Source organism: Schistocerca cancellata, chromosome 8 (genome assembly GCF_023864275.1).
Source record: "Schistocerca cancellata isolate TAMUIC-IGC-003103 chromosome 8, iqSchCanc2.1, whole genome shotgun sequence".
Lineage (NCBI taxonomy): Eukaryota > Metazoa > Arthropoda > Insecta > Orthoptera > Acrididae > Schistocerca > Schistocerca cancellata.
Window position 1 is genome coordinate 4,412,043 of NC_064633.1, and position 18,466 is coordinate 4,430,508.

The 18,466-nt window shown below is 42.8% G+C and overlaps 1 protein-coding gene across 1 annotated transcript in view; it reads left to right on the top strand.

Moving 5' to 3' along the window:
* The first annotated feature begins 1,764 nt into the window (after nucleotides 1-1,764).
* The window catches only part of LOC126094747 (carboxylesterase 4A-like), a 136,274-nt gene continuing 119,572 nt past the window's right edge, over nucleotides 1,765-18,466 (top strand). Inside the window, exon 1 of the mRNA XM_049909297.1 lies at nucleotides 1,765-1,912. Coding sequence (XP_049765254.1) covers nucleotides 1,844-1,912 — 69 coding nt within the window. The 5' untranslated portion in view covers nucleotides 1,765-1,843. The remainder of the gene's footprint in view (nucleotides 1,913-18,466) is intronic.

The window sequence follows — 18,466 nt, forward strand, 5'->3', positions numbered from 1 at the left end:
AAGGCTATTGTGAATAATCAGCTTGTCCCAAGACATGTGCTTTAAGGATGAACATAATGAATGAACCATTCATGCAACATGTTCCATTCTAAACTATGGTGAACACTGAATTCAATGTCAGTTGCTCATGTACTTGCCTCAGCCCCATTTTGGAAGGGGAATAATATGTCTTTCTCATAGGTAGGTGTACGCACCATCTGTGGTCTGCCTGTGTTTCGCCTGTGTAGCTTCAATGTGCTGGTATTGTGCAGGAGAACTTTGGTTGCAGTAAACGTGTGATAAGGCAGTCATTCATTTGTGGTACATTCGTTGAGCTCTTTGACCACTGCCTTCAGTTAAAGCCTAAATGAAGTTAATGTCCTGCAGTTCTCTCCATGTGCATCGCTCTTTGTTATGTATTGCGACCATCAAGCAGGCACTACAGCGCTACACACTCATTGTGATTGCCAACATGTCACAACGTTATGCATATCAAATCAGCTTCAGTGTGACAATGTTTGAAGAAGGTACTTTTCCTTCTCTATAGGCGCACACTGACACACATGAGCATGTACATGACAAACACACCCAAACAATTGATAGCATCGTCCCAGAAATAAATTAAAATAGCCCACGATTCCGATCACGGTTTTCGGGATGTTTCCCCTGGTTGCCACGTGGATACCAGAGCTGAGATTCCCCCTGTCCCACTACTAACCTGCTGGGATATGTGACGGAAAAGAATCGCGGTGGCAAACACCTCGCCCTGCTCCTTGGAGTAGAGAATGAAAATAGGAAAAGGAGTAGTTACGCGTGCTTAGTGTTCATTCAACAAGCATTTCCCACACACAAGTGCTTAACGACATACAGGATAATTCCGTGATGATCACCTTGTATATTCGTTTTAATATGTCAGTTTGAGCACTGAATTTTTGAACACACTGTATAGATGCAGATGCTTTTGATCGAGAAACATTTGATCGGTAGCTTCCTACAGAAAGTGAATAAGCGAAAATTAACTTTAGACTGTCTTACTGGTAATCGAGAGTTAATTTCCTTTGACGTAACTAACAAAAACTCTAAATAAATAATTAAATAAAGGAGCTCTGTTTGCATTAGAGGAATGTTATAAGCGTTAAGCGTTTTTCTGTGTTTGCTACCTTTTTGTTCCAACTTCGACGAAGTTTGAAATGTTCTCCTGGGGAATTAACAGTGATTATTCACAGAGTAATCTTGTATGTGACAACTATCAGCTAACAGATTAACCAGTGACAGATATTTTAGACCACAGAAAATTAAAGTTATGTTCATAGGCTGCCACACAACAAGCAAGGAGATATCTCGAACATCGAGATATTCTTAGCGACCTTTATTGTGTCACGGATCAATGTTCTACCTATATTGAAATTGCTAGAGACGGAACAACCAGTCTTGACTAGGCCAGTAGTCATCCGAGATCTATTAAACGATAAATATCCAAGTATTCACTTTCAAAAACTTAGAGGAGCAACAGAAACGGAACTTGGGTTAACATTTCCGAGATCTGAACTCTACATCTCCCAGTTTCTAGTCAGATGTGTTACTTTATGAAACGTTCACACGTAGGCTACTAATATTCTCAAGTCTGTCCACGTAACAGCGCTGATATTGACATTATGTTACGCATGTCATGTTACGTAATTTCCGTCGATTGCTTACGAGATCTCTAATCGCGCCATCTCCGCAGCGATAGGAACGTATGTCCTGCCCTGTGAGTGTTCTTGTATTATTTGGCGTACCGTAATCTGTCTGGAAACCAGGGTGTGAAGGCGTTGCTCTCCATTACAAAAGTTTCGCTCAACCTCTTGCCGACTTGTTGTCTGACATGGGTACTCACGTTCAAATGACCATGATTGCGGTGGCGTGTGTCGTATCCCTTCTAGCACCGTGCCTGGTAAGTACGAAAACCACATAGTATGGTCAGACTATACTAATGCGTCATTGGTTGTATTATATACTAGCGAAACATAGAAAGAAAAAGACTCTGAACCACTAGTGTACTATTAATGATGTTTTGTTAAAATGTTATACGGGTTCTAAACAGTAGATTGTCATATAACACTTAGTGCAACCCTCCTCTAACTGCAATGCATTCCTGTACGGGGAAGATCATAGCGTGTCAGTTGTTATCTTCGGCGATAGTGTTACATGCTCCGATGACCTGTTTTCGCCACAGATAAAAAGATTCAGTTTGGAAGAGATGCTGTATCACGATGATCCGCACGTGATGCTGTTTCTGAAAGTATTTGACTTTCAAACGAGCAATGCTTGATACCTTCAATGACTTCCGTAGAAGAATGTTATTGAAAGGCCTCTCATAAAACCTAAAGAAATTCTGGTTATGTATAAAGGCAGTCAGTGGAACTGAAGTTGGAGTCCAGACGCTCGTGGACGACACAGACATTATTGATGGTAACAAAACAAAACCGAAATGCTGAACTCCGTTTCTGAAAGTTCCTTTGCAAAGGGATATCAAGACGTACTGCCCAAGTTCAATTCTGCAATCATTGCAAAGATGGTTGATATAGATATAAGATATAGTAGCATCCGAAAAAAATTGAAATCGCTAAAACTGAACGAAGCTCCAGGACTAGATGAAATCCTTATCAGAATAAATGCAGAATTTGCTACTGAGTTAGCTCCTCTTTTAACGAGACTATACGAAGATGTCTCGAACAAAAAATCTTTCGTTAGTGAATGGAAGATCTACAAGATAGATAGCAGAAGAGCTACGAAACTACCATCTAATATCTTTGACACCCATTTGTTGCATAATCTTATAAAGTTGAGCTCAAACCAGGGGGCGCAGAAAGCGATGCGCATAAAGCAACGTGTTTTCTGAGTTGTGCGCATGACGTCACGGTGGAAGCAGCTGTGCCAAACAGTTCACAGTTCGAATTGTGTGTGATTATTTTTCTTGTGTTGTTTTGTGTTTGAAGGAGTATTTTGATTGAGTTCTTTCTTCTGTGGTACTCAGTCAACAGCGGAAACATTCGGAATTCGGGAGTGTTAACGGTTTTTGCTGTAATTGATATTTGATTCGGAAATGAAATAGTTAGCGATAGTGGACAGCGGGATCAACATTGTGTTCGGCAGCTCTATAGTTTATGGTTCGTCCTGTGAAATTCTTATTGGAGGATCTACAAGTGAGTGAGAAAATTAATTTTTACAATGCCAGGCTGTGCTGTTACGGGCTGTTTTTCCTACAACCGGAACACAAGGGAAACTGACGTAATGTATCACCGTTTCCCGCGTAATGAAACTTTACAAAAACTATGGTTGTCGAAATGTAGGAAAGACAGTGTAAATGTTGCGCATGCACGAATATGTTCTCGCCATTTCGCAGTAACAGATTACTTAAGGGATTTACAGTCTGAATTGCTTAATTTGCCCCGAAAAAGAATGCTCAAGCCAGATGCAGTTCCTTCGTGCAATTTGCCGTGCAGTAGTGCGACTGTCAATGTGTCACCCGCAACAGAAGACAGAACCAAACGGTATAAGAAACGAGAACTACATAAGAGATCTCTGGAAACTCTGGAAAAGCTGTCACCAAATAAGAAACATCATAATAAGAGCACATGTACAGATGACAGTTTTTTTTTCAGACACAGATAAAGCTACTTTGATGAATACTATAGCGGCTTTAGAAAGAAGGAATGCTGTTCTTACAAACAAGTGAGCTCTTAAGTAAATTCATTTCAATGCGATTAAATGAATAGTTTCTGATTTATTTGAGCCGAGGTTTCGAATTTCAAGTGTGTGTCAGTGTGATTGTGATCTGATATTTTACCGATGTGTGAGGCATAAGCTGCGAAAGAATATAACTCATAAGTTTTAACTGTAATATTTTAGCAGCAGAAAAGCAGTTTAGACATCTCAGTTCTGGTATAAACAAAATCTTCCGCCAAAAACTTGACGTAAACGCGCATGCCGTGTCGTCTGCTTGTGAGCGCTTGCTTCCACGCTGACGTCGCTAGGCCAGCCAATGGCAGAGCAGAGCGCTTACTGCCCAACCTTATTATTTAGTAACCTTGGCTCAAACGTACTGCGATATCTCGAAAAGGAGGACCTAATTATAGGACATCAAACAAGACTTGAGAGCGACTGGAGGATTTTTTGACAGGGAGGATGCAACATTTTGTCGTGGATAGGAAACACATCGACATGAGCAGCGAATATGCAACGTGGTGTGACTCTGACGTATAACGGACATTTAGGCAAGAGATTAATGTGACATTCGAGTCTTTCCGAAATGGTGTGGTTCATCCTGAAACGTGAACTTTGGTGAAGTTATTGTGAAGTGCATCCAAACAAGACCAACGTGCTGTTATTCTTTTCTTGGCTGCCAGAGGACAAACACCGGTCGACATTCGTCAGAGAATAAATAATGTGTACGGGGCAGCATGTCTGACGATAACCGCCATTCTGGAATGGTGGGGGAAGTTCATGATAACGCACTTCACCATATCGCAAATGTCGTAACGCAGAAGTTAGCCAACTCAATTTGGAGACACTCGAACACACGCCCTATATTCGTGATTTCTCCCCACGTGATTATCAAGCCTTCTGTCCCTTCAAAAGAGGCCTTGAAGGATCGACGATTGCTGTCGGATGATGCTGTGCAGTGGGCAGTTAACGGTCTTCTTCATGCAGCAGGACACAACCATTTACCAAATGGGTATCTTGAAACTGGTGCTTCGGTGGGATGATTGCTTCAACGGCCACGGCGATTTGGGGTTGGTATACCGATTCTAGATTGTACAGCCTTTGGACGGAAACTTTTTGATGGTCCCTTATAACTTCAGGCGTGCCCCAAGGAAGTGTGCGTTGTGTGTTAATGATCTGGCAGCCATGATTAGTAACCTCAGACTTTCTGTGGCTAATGCAGTCAGTCTCTGAGAGATGCTGCACGAGTACTTAATGAGATCCTGATGTGTAAAAATGATAGTTAATTGGGACGAATAGGGAAAACAAACCCGTAACGTTCGGCTATAGCATTAGTAGTGTCCTGCTTGGCACAGTTAAATATCTGGGCACGTGAGGGCTGTGGTGGGGACGGCGAATGGTCGACTTCAGTTTATTCAGAGAATTGTAGGAAAGTGTGGTTCACCTGTAAAGGAGACCGCATGTAGGATGCTGGTGCTACCAATAATCTCGAGTACTGGTCGAGTGTTTGGTATCCGTACCGGGTCGGATTAAAGGGAGACATTGAAACAGTTGGGAGGCGGGCTGCTAGACTTATTACCGGTAGATTCGAACAACACGTGTTACGGAGGAGCTTTGGGAACTCAAATGGGAATCTCTGGAAGGAAGGGGACCTTCTTTTCGAGGGACACTATTGAGAAAATTTAGTGAACAGGCCTGATAAGCTGACTGCCGAACGACTCTACTCCGCCAACATACATTGCGCATAACGACCACGAAGATAAGATACGAGAAATTAGGGCTCATAGTGAGGTATATAGATAGTTGTCTTTCCCTCGCTCTATTTGTGAGTGGAACGGGAAAGGAAATCACTAGTAGCGGTACAGGTTACCCTCTACCACACGCCGTACGGTGGCTTATGGAGTATCTACATAGATGTAGATATTTCAAACTGGTGTAAAGATTGGTAACTCCTCTAAATATTCAGAAATCTAAAACTGTAAGCTTTACAAGACGCTACAACGTAGGATCCTATGACTACATTATCAATAACTCACAACTGGGTATCAGTCAACTTATGCAAATAACCGTGTAGAGCCATTTGTGAGGATAACAGGAATCATTCCATTAGCTTCATCGTATGTAAATCAGTCTAGACTTCGGCCCATTGGTAGGAAATTGCTTACAAAAGACTCTTGCCAGTCGTCCTGCAATATTATTCAAGTTCATAAAAACTCTTGCCAAATGAGATTAATAAGTTATATCGGACGAATACAAAGACTTGTTTGTTTTCTTGACCCACGGAAGAGCGACACGGGTTTCTACAGTCCTCGGAGAGCAGATCTAACAGACAAACAATGTCACCGTCTTTACATATGCATCCACAAACCTTTTCCTGATTTATACTCTATTTTTCAATCGTGGACCTTGACTGTTGGTGGAGCGGCTTGCGTGCCTCACTGCAGCCGTACCATAAATGCGACCACAGCAGAGGGGTGTTTGTGGAGAGGCCCGACAAACGTGTGGTTCCTGGAGAGGGGCAGCAGCCTTTTCAGTAGTTGCAGGGGCAACAGTCTGGATCGTTGACTGATCTGGCTTTGCAACCAAAATGACCTTGCTGTGCTGATACTGCGAATGTTTGCAAGCAATGGAGGAGACAGCCGTAATCATTCCCAAGGGCATGCAGCTCTAGTGTGTAGTTAAATGATAATGGCGTCCTCTTGGGTAAAATATTCCTGAGGTAAATAACTCTCTCATTTGGATCTCCAGGAGGGGGATTCTCAGAAGGATATCGTCATCAGGAGAAACAAAACTGGCGTTCTACAGGTCGGAGCGAGGAATTTTAGATACCTTAATCGAGCAGGTCAGGTGAATACAGGGTTAAAAATACAAAATCAAATAGGGGTAATGCAGGAGTAGGTTTATTAATGAATAAAAAATTGGAGTGCGGGTAAGCTACTACAAATAGCATAGTGAACGCATTATTGTGGCCAAGACAGACAAGAAGCCCACGCCTGCTACAGTAGTACAAGTTTATATGCCAACTATCTCTGCAGATGACGAAGAAATTGAAGAAATGTATGATGAGATAAAAGAAATTATTCAGGTAGTGAAGGGAGACGAAAATTTAATAGTCATGGGTGACTGGAATTCAATAGTAGGAAAAGGATGAGAAGGAAACGTAGTAGGTTAATATGGATTGGGGGTAAGAAATAAAGGAGGAAGCCGCCTGGTAGAATTTTGCACAGAGCATAACTTAATCATAGCTGACACTTGGTTCAAGAATCATGAAAGAAGGTTGTATACATGGAAGAAGCCTGGAGATACTAGAAGGTATCAGATAGATTATATGATGGTAAGACAGAGATTTAGGAACCAGGTTTTAAATTTTAAGACATTTCCAGGGGCAGATGTGGACTCTGACCACAATCTATTGGTTATGAACTGTAGATTAAAACTGAAGAAACTGCAAAAAGGTGGGAATTTAAGGAGATGGGACCTGGATAAACTGACAGAACCAGAGGGTTTGCAGAGTTTCAGGGAGAGCATAAGGGAACAATTGACAGGAATGGGGGAAAGAAATACAGTAGAAGAAGAATGGGTAGCTTTGAGGGATGAAGTAGTGAAGGCAGCAGAGGATCAAGTAGGTAAAAAGACGAGGGGTAGTAGAAATCCTTGGTATCAGAAGAAATATTGAATTTAATTGATGAAAGGAGAAAATACAAAAATGCAGTAAATGAAGCGGGCAAAAAGCAATACAAACGTCTCAAAAATGAGATCGACAGGAAGTGCAAAATGGCTAAGCAGGGATGGCTAGAGGACAAATGTAAGGATGTAGAGGCTTATCTGACGAGGGGTAAGATAGATTCTGCCTACAGGAAAATTAAACAGACCTTTGGAGAAAAGAGAACCATTTGCATGAATATCAAGCGCTCAGATGGAAACCCAGTTCTAAGCAAAGAAGGGAAAGCAGAAAGGCGGAAGGAGTATATAGAGGGTCTATACAGGGGCGATGGTCTTGAGGACAATATTATGGAAATGGAAGAGGAGGTAGATGAAGATGAAATGGGAGATATGTTACTGCATGAAGAGTTTGATAGAGCACTGAAAAACCTGAGTCGAAAGAAGGCCCCCGAGTAGACAACATTCCATTAGTACTGACAGCCTTGGGAGAGCCAGTCCTGACAAAACTCTACCATCTGGTGAGCGAGACGTATGAGACAGGCGAAATACTCTCAGACTTCAAGAAGAATATAATAATTCCAATACCAAAGAAAGCAAGTGTTGACAGATGTGAAAATTACCGAACTATCAGTTTAATAAGTCACAGCTGCAAAATACTAACGCCAATTCTTTACAGACGAATGGAAAAACTAGTAGAAACCAACCTCGGGGAAGATCAGTTTGGATTCCGTAGAAGTATTGGAACACTTGAGGCAATACTGACCTTACGACTTATCTTAGATGCTAGATTAAGGAAAGGCAAACCTACGTTTCTAGCATTTGTAGACTTAGAGAAAGCTTTTTGACAATGTTGACTGGAATACTCTCTTTCAAATTCTGTAGGTGGAAGGGGTAAAATATAGGGAGCGAAAGGCTATTTACAATTTGTACAGAAATCAGATGGCAATTATAAGAGTCGAGGGACATGAGAAGGAATCAGTGGCCGGGAAGGGAGTGAGGTTTGTAGCCTCTCCCCAATGTTATTCAATCTGTATATTGAGCAAGCAGTAAAGGAAAAGAAAGAAAAATTCGGAGTAGGTATTAAAATCCATGGAGAAGAAATAAAAACTTTGAGGTTCTCCGATGACATTGCAATTCTGTCAGAGACAGCAAAGGGTTTGGAAGAGCAATTGAATGGAATGGACAGTGTCTTCAAAGGAGGGTGTAAGATGAACATCAACAAAAGCAAAACGAGGATAATGGAATGTAGTCGAATTAAGTCGGGTGATGTTGAGGGTATTAGATTAGGAAATGAGACACTTAAAGTAGTAAAGGAGTTTTGCTATTTGGGGAGCAAAATAACTGATGATGGTCGAAGTAGAGACGATATAAAATGTAGACTGGCAATGGCAAGGAAAGCGTTTCTGAAGAAGAGAAATTTGTTAACATCGAGTATTGATTTAAGTGTGAGGAAGTCATTTCTGAAAGTATTTGTATGGAGTGTAGCCATGTATGGAAGTGAAACATGGACGGTAAATAGTTTGGACAAGAAGAGAATAGAAGCTTTCGAAATGTGGTGCTACAGAAGAATGCTGAAGATCAGATGGGTAGATCACATAACTAATGAGGAAGTATTGAATAGGATTGGGGAGAAGAGAAGTTCGTGGCACAACTTGACCAGAAGAAGGGATCGGTTGTGTTCTGGACATGTTCTGAGGCATCAAGGGATCACCAATTTAGTATTGGAAGGCAGTGTGGAGGGTAAAAATCGTAGGGGGAGACCAAGAGATGAATACACCAAGCAGATTCAGAAGAATGTAGGTTGCAGTAGGTACTGGGAGATGAAGAAGCTCGCACAGGATAGAGTAGCAGGAAGAGCTGCATCAAAACAGTCTCAGGACTGAAGACCACAACAACAACAACAACAACAACAACAACAACAACTATCGAGCAGGTAGGTTAGGAAATTTAAAAAGGGAAATGGATAACTTGAAGTTAGATACATTTGGAATTAGTGAAGTTCTGTGACAGGAGGAAATGGACTTCTGGTCAGCTGAGCACAGGATTATAAATATAAAATGAAATTGGGGTAATGCGGGAATAGGTTTAATAAAGAATAAGAAAATAAGAATGTGAGTAAGCTACTATGAAAGCATAGTGAATGGATTATCTTAGCCAAGTAGATATGAAGTCCACGCCCACCACAACAGTACAAGCTTATAAGACAGACAGCTCCACAGGTGATGAAGTGCTTGAAGAAATGTATGACGGGATAAAACAGATTATTCAGATAGTTAAGGGAAATGAAAATTTAATTGTTCTGGAGAACTGGAACTCGATAGTAGGAAAGGGAAGAGTAGGAAACATTGTAGGTGAATATGGGCAGGGGGAAAGAAATGAAACAAGAAGACACCTGGTAGAGTTTAGCACAGAACATAATTTAATCATCGCCAACACGTGGTTTAAGAATCCTGAAAGAAGGTTGTATACATGGAAGAGAGCTGGAGACAAGAGAAGGTTTCTGAAAGATTATAGAATGATGAAACCAGATTTTAAATTGTATCATATTTAGACGGGAAGATATGAACTCTGACCAAAATTTATTGGTTATGGACTGTAGATTACAACCAGAGAAATTGAAAAAAATATAGGAAATTACGGAGACGACACCTGCATAAATTGAAAGAATTCGAGGCTTTTGAGATTTTCATATGTAACACTAGGCTGGAGATAGGAATGCGGTAGAAGACGAATGGGTAGCTTTCAGAGACAAACTACTGAAGGTAGCAGAGGCTCAAATATATAAAAAGAGAAGGCCGACTAGTAATCCTAGGATATCACTGGAGATATTGAATTTAATTGATACAAGGAGAAAGGGAATACAAAGTTATAAAAATTGAGATTGACAGGAAGTGCAAAATGTCTACGCAGGAATGGCTAGAGGACGAATGTAAGGGTCTAGAAGGGTATTTCACTAGGGGAAACATATATACCACCTACAGGAAAACTGAAGAGGCCTTTGGAGAAAAAAGAAGCAGCTGTATGAATTTCAAGAGTACAGATACAAAATCAGTACTAACCAAAGAAAGGAAAGTTGGGTGCTTATTCATTATATACAGGGTCTGTACAAGGGAGATGGGCTTGAAGGTAATTTTGTACAAAAGAAAGAGGACGTAGATGAAGAAGAGTTGGAGACGTGATGCTGCGAAAATCTGATAGAAAACTGAGAGACCTAAGTCAAAACAAGGCCCTTGGAGTAGATGATATTCCGTCATAACTCCTGAAAGCCTTGGAGAGCCTGCCATCACGTAAATTTGCACTGGCTGTGGCTTGCCACCCTTTGTCACAGACCATCTCCTAGACTGGCCTATTTCCATGCCCTATTTCCATGTTCTGTTTCCATAACATTATCTGTCCTACTTAAGATGGTTTCAATATCTTCTTCACTTTCAGCTAAAACAGCTTCGTCATCAGCATATTTCGCAAATCTATTCTTTTGCCATGTATTACTACACATACCCCTGCTTGCTCCCTGATACTTTTATTTCTCTTCTCGGCTGGGCCAACTAAAGACCATGTGTCAATTTCAATTCCTTATTCGGTGTTCTCTTTTTTTCTTCTAGTATTCCTTCATCTGTTCACTATTTTTTCTTCTTCTTGTCATCTGATCGTGTCAGATCGTTTTGTTTCACTCTACTGCATTGGAATGCTTCCACGTTCAATAATTTTTCCTTAAAGACTTTTCTGTCAGTTGTTTCTCCGCCATTTATATTATTTCTTTCTACGTCCTATTTAACTTCATCGCTCTAACTTGCTGCTGCTTCCTTAGCTCCCAAAAAAATTTGAAGATCTGTTTGGTTAATCTACTTCATTAGATTAGAATATAAAATCCCAGAAAATACCAGTCTTCTTTTTCTCGTTACTTCTCATATGTTTTCCATGTTTCGATAAATTTCATCATTACTACGTAATTTCCATCCTTCTATAGTTTTTCGTGGGCTTGATACTTTCCCAATGATTCACATTTCTACTATTTATAATTTATCTAAATTATAGTTAAATGCTAGACATTCGCTTGCATATAGAAATTCCGGCTTCTCTACTGCATTGTAACGCGTTATTTTTGCGTTTTTGTACCGGCAGTTTTTGTCAGAAAAGTCTTTAGTTATACCATATGCCTTTCCAATTTTATGCGGTCTTTCCTACATAGCAGTTTTTTCCAAACCATTTTCTTGGATTATCTCCCCAAGATTTTTAAATTTTTTAACCATTTCAGTTTGGTCAATATTTGTTTTCAGAAATTTGCTTGCATTTTTAATGTTTGTAAAAAACTGTTTTCTCTGCAGAAATTCTTCAGCTGATCCTAGTGTCTATATCTTCTAAAAGATTAATTTATGACGTTTTCAGAAAATACAGGTGAGACAGTTTATTTCAATATTTCCTCTTCTCAACCTCGGAGAGGAAAACTTATATTTATTCAACTTTTCATTCCAAATTCTCACTGTTTTTTTCAGAACACATTTAAAAAGATGTGGGAATAAGTCATCACCGTGGCATGTGCCTGTGTTATTTTCTAAGGGCTGAGATATTTCTCCCATAAATTTCACTTTAGATACTGTGTCTGTAAGTGTTTCACGAATTAGATTTCCTAATTTATACTCCACACCAAATTTTCGGATTGTTTTATCTGTAAGATTGTCTGTCAATGGACTCAACGGCCATTTCGAAATCAACATACATTGCTACTTTATCTTTTGAATACACTTATTTGTAGGGAATGATTGAATATTCACCCAAATTCAGTGATGTTTCTACTCTGTTTCGTAACATCCTGGAAAATATTCAATGTGCAACTGGCATCAATTAAATTACTGTTTAGTTGTTAACGGCCGGCCAGGGTGGCCGAGCGGTTCTAGGCACTACAGTCTGGAACCGCGCGACCGCTACGGTCGCAGGTTCGAATCCTGCCTCGGGCATGGATATGTGTGATGTCCTTAGGTTAGTTAGGTTTAAGTAGTTCTAAGTTCTAGGGGACTGATGACCTTAGAAGTTAAGTCCCATAGAGCTCAGAGCCATTTGAACCATTTGATTTGTTAACGTCTTGTACATTGCCTTTCTAATGTAGCTGATGTATCAAGGCTACCTTCCACTCTCCTGAGATTTTTTTCTGTTTTCCAGAGTTCTTCAAAGATTAATTTTAGCTCATTTTTTTATTTTTGGCAAAGACATTTTCAAAAGTTCCTTTGTAACAGAGTCTTTTCCACTAACTATTCATTTTTGTTAAGTTTTCAATAACCTCTTTGATTTCTATAACAGTCTTCTGCTAGATTTTCATAAGTTTTGAGAATTCCAACATTTATGAAATACACACTTGGGGTTTGGTATCTCTCTAGTCTGCTCTTAAATGTCTGATAAAAACCACAGGCATTATTTTTTGAAAGTTCTCCACAATTTCTGAAACTTTCTTCTTTTCAGAATCTCCTTTAGTTCTTCTAATTATCGTTGCTGTTTTATTCCTTTGCTGTTTGAACTGATCATTGTCTTCAATTTTTCTTGGGTATTTTCACTTGCTCCATTTTTCTTACCTTATCTGTTAAAGCTTCTTTACATACTTCATTCCGCCATGTTTCCTCTTTATATTTGATTGACCTAAATGTTTTCTGTGCAGCATTGTTAATTTCTTTAGAAAATTTTGGCAATTTGCCATGTTTAGCTATTTTGGTTTCATCTGAATACTTTTGACCTCAATCTTTTACTATTGTAAGTCTGTCTGTACGGTGTTTTACTAGTTTTTGTGATTTTCGTTTTATTAGGTAATATAGATTCATCGTTACTGATTACTTTGACACTCGTAATTTACTCGTAACCTTTTGAGAAAGAGCTGCATGACCTAACTGAAGTTCTTCCAACACGAGATTTGGAGATATCCGTGTATTTTTCGTCCACCGCAAACAGTCGTCTGGCTTTTGCCAAGACTCCATATAAGTTGTCAGGCTGTGTAGTTTATTCGTACTTCCTCAGCATCTCAGACACTTCTTGTACATTGTTGAATTCCTTGTCTTTCGTTTGTCTACAAATATTTTTCAAGCTAATGTTCCTTCTCTGGTTCCTCGGCGTTTTCGGACACCGAATTGGGTTTGTGACAGTGCGGCTTCAACTTCTAGAGCTTTCGGTTCAGGACGGTCCCCAGGCTGTGGTAGTGCTGATGTCGTTCTTCGCCTAACATGAATTAATGACTGTGCCTGCGTGACTATTTTTCATAATCGTATAAAATATGATTGCAGCGTGATGTAGCTCTCCGATTCCTCGGGAAGAGTAACCATGCATATTAATCGAAATGCATATGGATTAAAGAGCATCGGTTCGATCGTACTTCCAGGGTTGGACAGGAATTGTGAAACAGTGGGTCCATTCTAGAGCTTGAAAATTAGTGGGGATAGCAACACAGACTGTTATTTTGTTGTGTAAACAGAGCAGTCCTGGTAAAAACTGCGTTGATTCTTGACGCATTTCAGTTCACAAGTTGTAAACGTAAAAAGATACATAAATCCGAAGAGCATGGGAAAAAACGGAGAAACGATTGCACCTGGGGTTTGCTACACAAGAAGAGTTTACCTGCATACCGGAAAATTACTTGCTACGGTAACAAGTGAACGCAATGGCACACGGACCCGGCTGCAAGGCGCGTGTCATCTCTAACACTGACCGACTGTGAGTGGGCTCTTGTACCAACCCGATCTTTACACCTCGAATAGCTCGAGAGAGTCTCCTACACTGGCTCCTGGCAAGTTGCTATTATTCCAGCTGTCGTGTTAGGCACGCTCACCCCCCCCCCCCCCCCCCAAGAAAAGAATTTGTCAAGTGTCAAGTTTCCTGGTAAGGTCGGAGTTTGCACGAGGCTTGAGACAGGCAGTATCTCTGTCTACTCCACTGAGTTTGAACGTAACAGCCTCATTCTCACCTCCTGTTGTCCCAGGAAGTGGCCACCGTGCACAACAGAACTGCCAAAACGGCCATTCTCTCAGCAAAGTCCAGTCATCCTAGCGTTACGTATTCAGCCAGTTGGTAATACGTTGGAAGCGTTTGACCAGAAACAGGACAATGTACACGTTAGGTGTTAGCAACAGACTACAGCAACCTTCTGTGAACTGATAACATTCTGAAATTCTCTATGATTTTATTCACACGTATGTTATATAAACTGAGGCACTGAACGCTCACGGCCATATTTCAGTTTGCGGTGCTGGGCGCAAGATAGCAGGCGCAACATGCCCAACAAGTCGTTGGAAGTTCCCCTGCAGAAATACTGAGCTATGATGCTTCTATAGCTGTCCATCATTTCGAAAGTGTTGCCGCTGCAGGATTTTGTGCTCGAACTGATCCCTCGATTATATTCCATAAATGTTCGATAGGAATCATGTCGGGCGATCTGGGTGGCCAAATCATCTGCTCGAACTGTCTAGAATGTTCTTCAAACCAATCGTGAACAAACAATGCTGTTGGACGAACATCCGCAACTGAGCATTATACCAGAGGTTGAAAATACCGCTTCAGTTCTAAATTTCTTTTATTATCACACCACATGTTGCGGCACTTCCGCGTGCTCGCGGGGGCCCTATACGATGTTAGGCAGGTGTAGTAGTTTCTTTGGCTCTTCAGTGTAACACACGTTTGTTACCCTCGTCTTGGGCTCTCTCCCACTCCTGTACGTTCTCTGAAAGTAGTCAGCATTGGTTGTTAATGAACGTTACTCCAGCACTCTCGTCGCTGTGCAGCACCTCGCGATAATACACTCCTGGAAATTGAAATAAGAACACCGTGAATTCATTGTCCCAGGAAGGGGAAACTTTATTGACACATTCCTGGGGTCAGATACATCACATGATCACACGGACAGAACCACAGGCACATAGACACAGGTAACAGAGCATGCACAATGTCGGCACTAGTACAGTGTATATCCACCTTTCGCAGCAATGCAGGCTGCTATTCTCCCATGGAGACGATCGTAGAGATGCTGGATGTAGTCCTGTGGAACGGCTTGCCATGCCATTTCCACCTGGCGCCTCAGTTGGACCAGCGTTCGTGCTGGACGTGCAGACCGCGTGAGACGACGCTTCATCCAGTCCCAAACATGCTCAATGGGGGACAGATCCGGAGATCTTGCTGGCCAGGGTAGTTGACTTACACCTTCTAGAGCACGTTGGGTGGCACGGGATACATGCGGACGTGCATTGTCCTGTTGGAACAGCAAGTTCCCTTGCCGGTCTAGGAATGGTAGAACGATGGGTTCGATGACGGTTTGGATGTACCGTGCACTATTCAGTGTCCCCTCGACGATCACCAGTGGTGTACGGCCAGTGTAGGAGATCGCTCCCCACACCATGATGCCGGGTGTTGGCCCTGTGTGCCTCGGTCGTATGCAGTCCTGATTGTGGCGCTCATCTGCACGGCGCCAAACACGCATACGACCATCATTGGCACCAAGGCAGAAGCGACTCTCATCGCTGAAGACGACACATATCCATTCGTCCCTCCATTCACGCCTGTCGCGACACCACTGGAGGCGGGCTGCACGATGTTGGGGCGTGAGCGGAAGACGGCCTAACGGTGTGCGGGACCGTAGCCCAGCTTCATGGAGACGGTTGCTAATGGTCCTCGCCGATACCCCAGGAGCAACAGTGTCCCTAATTTGCTGGGAAGTGGCGGTGCGGTCCCCTACGGCACTGCGTAGGATCCTACGGTCTTGGCGTGCATCCGTGCGTCGCTGCGGTCCGGTCCCAGGTCGACGGGCACGTGCACCTTCCGCCGACCACTGGCGACAACATCGATGTACTGTGGAGACCTCACGCCCCACGTGTTGAGCAATTCGGCGGTACGTCCACCCGGCCTCCCGCATGCCCACTATACGCCCTCGCTCAAAGTCCGTCAACTGCACATACGGTTCACGTCCACGCTGTCGCGGCATGCTACCAGTGTTAAAGACTGCGATGGAGCTCCGTATGCCACGGCAAACTGGCTGACACTGACGGCGGCGTTGCACAAATGCTGCGCAGCTAGCGCCATTCGACGGCCAACACCGCGGTTCCTGGTGTGTCCGCTGTGCCGTGCGTGTGATCATTGCTTGTACAGCCCTCTCGCAGTGTCCGGAGCAAGTATGGTGGGTCTGACACACCGGTGTCAATGTGTTCTTTTTTCCATTTCCAGGAGTGTACATGATAAAAATGTCACTGCTGTTCTTTCAGATACGATAAACCTCTTACAACACCGATAAGGCGTAAGTAACACAAGAAACTTACTAATCTGAGATAGTTGAGTATTTACTTCCGTCGTTCTGAGATAAACGATTGCGCAATTTTCACAGTGTAGCCGGCGGGAGCGCTACGCTGTAGTAAACATAAACACATCAAAAACAGTTTTGCTTCACCCCGGTTCCCAGAACTTCTGAAGATAGACGATGACTGTGGGTATTGGATAGCAGACGCAGTCCCTTTGACTGTTCAGAGATGTCACTAAACCCGCCCAAAGTTGTAAACAACCATGCATGAGCAGCGCCTTTCAGACGGAGGGGTCCGACAGCCGATCAGTTCCAGTCATTCCACCAGGAAGGAGGTACACGGCTCATGTTGTCTGTAGTTCAACAATAACGGTTAACACGACGGTTCGATCGCGTTCGCATTGTTACTTTGTGCCAGGAAGGATATCAACAAGGGAAGTGCCCAGGCGTCTCGGAGTGAACCAAAGCGATGTTGTTCGGACATGGAGGAGATACATAGTGACAGGAACTGTGGATGACATGCCTCACTCAGGCCGCCCAAGGTCTACTACTGCAGTGGATGACCGCTACCTACGGATTGTGGCTAAGAGGAACCCTGACAGCAACGCCACCATGTTGAATAATGCTTTTCGTGCAGCCACAGGACCTAGTGTTACGACTCAAACTGTGCGCAATAGGCTGCATGATGCGCGACTTCACTCCCGACGTCCACGGCGAAGTCCATCTTTACAACCACGACACCATGCAGCGCGGTACAGATGGGCCCAACAACGTGCCGAATGGACCGCTCAGGACTGGCAACACCTTCTCTTCACCGATGAGCGTCGCATATGCCTTGAACCAGACAATCGTCGGAGACGTGTTTGGAGGCAACCCGGTCAGGCTGAACGCCTTAGACAAATTGCCCAGTGAGTGCAGCAAGGTGAAGGTTCCCTGCTGTTTTGGGGTGGCATTATGTGGGGCCGACTTAAGTCGCTGGTGGTCATGGAAGGCGCCGTACCGGCTGTACGATACGTGATTGCCATCCTCCGACCGATGGCGCAACCGTATGTGCAGAATATTGGCGAGGCATTCGTCTTCATGGACGACAATTCGCGCCCCCATCATGCACATCTTGTGAATGACTTCCTTCAGGGTAACAACATCGCTCGACCAGAGTGGCCAGCATGTTCTTCAGACATGACCCCTATCGAACATGCCTGGGATAGGTTTAAAAGGGCTGTTTATGGACGACGTGACCTACCAACCACTCTGAGGAATCTACGTCGAATCACCGTGGAGGAGTGGGACAATCTGGATCAACAGTGCCTTGATGAAATTGTGGATAGTATGCCACGACGAATACAGGCATGCATCAATGCAAAAGGACGTGCTACTGGGTATTAGAGGTATCGGTGTGTACAGCAATCTGGACCACCACCTCTGAAGGCCTCTCTGTGTTGTGGTACAAAATGCAATGTATCGTTTTCATGAGCATTAAAAAGGGCGGAGATGATGTTTATGTTGATCTCTATTCCAATTTTCTGTACAGATTCCGGACCTCTCGGAACAGAGGTGATGGAAATTTTTTTTAATGTGTGTTTGAATATTACTTAGTAGTAACAATGAATGGCGATTTTTAGGTTTTCGCATTAAACTTTTCATTTTATTTGGGTGGCACGGTAAATGCAGGATCCTAGCTGGAAATGGCAGCAGCCACAGCAAAATGCAGTGCTGGAGTCTGGGCAGTGTCTCCGTGTGTTGTTCGGAGACAACCCGCTTTCCGCCCGGCTGCTATAGCTGGACGAGTGCATTTACTGGTCATCCTCCCAATCGCTGTCTATACTCTTGTAGGATAGGCAATGTGGAATGCTTAACAGAGTC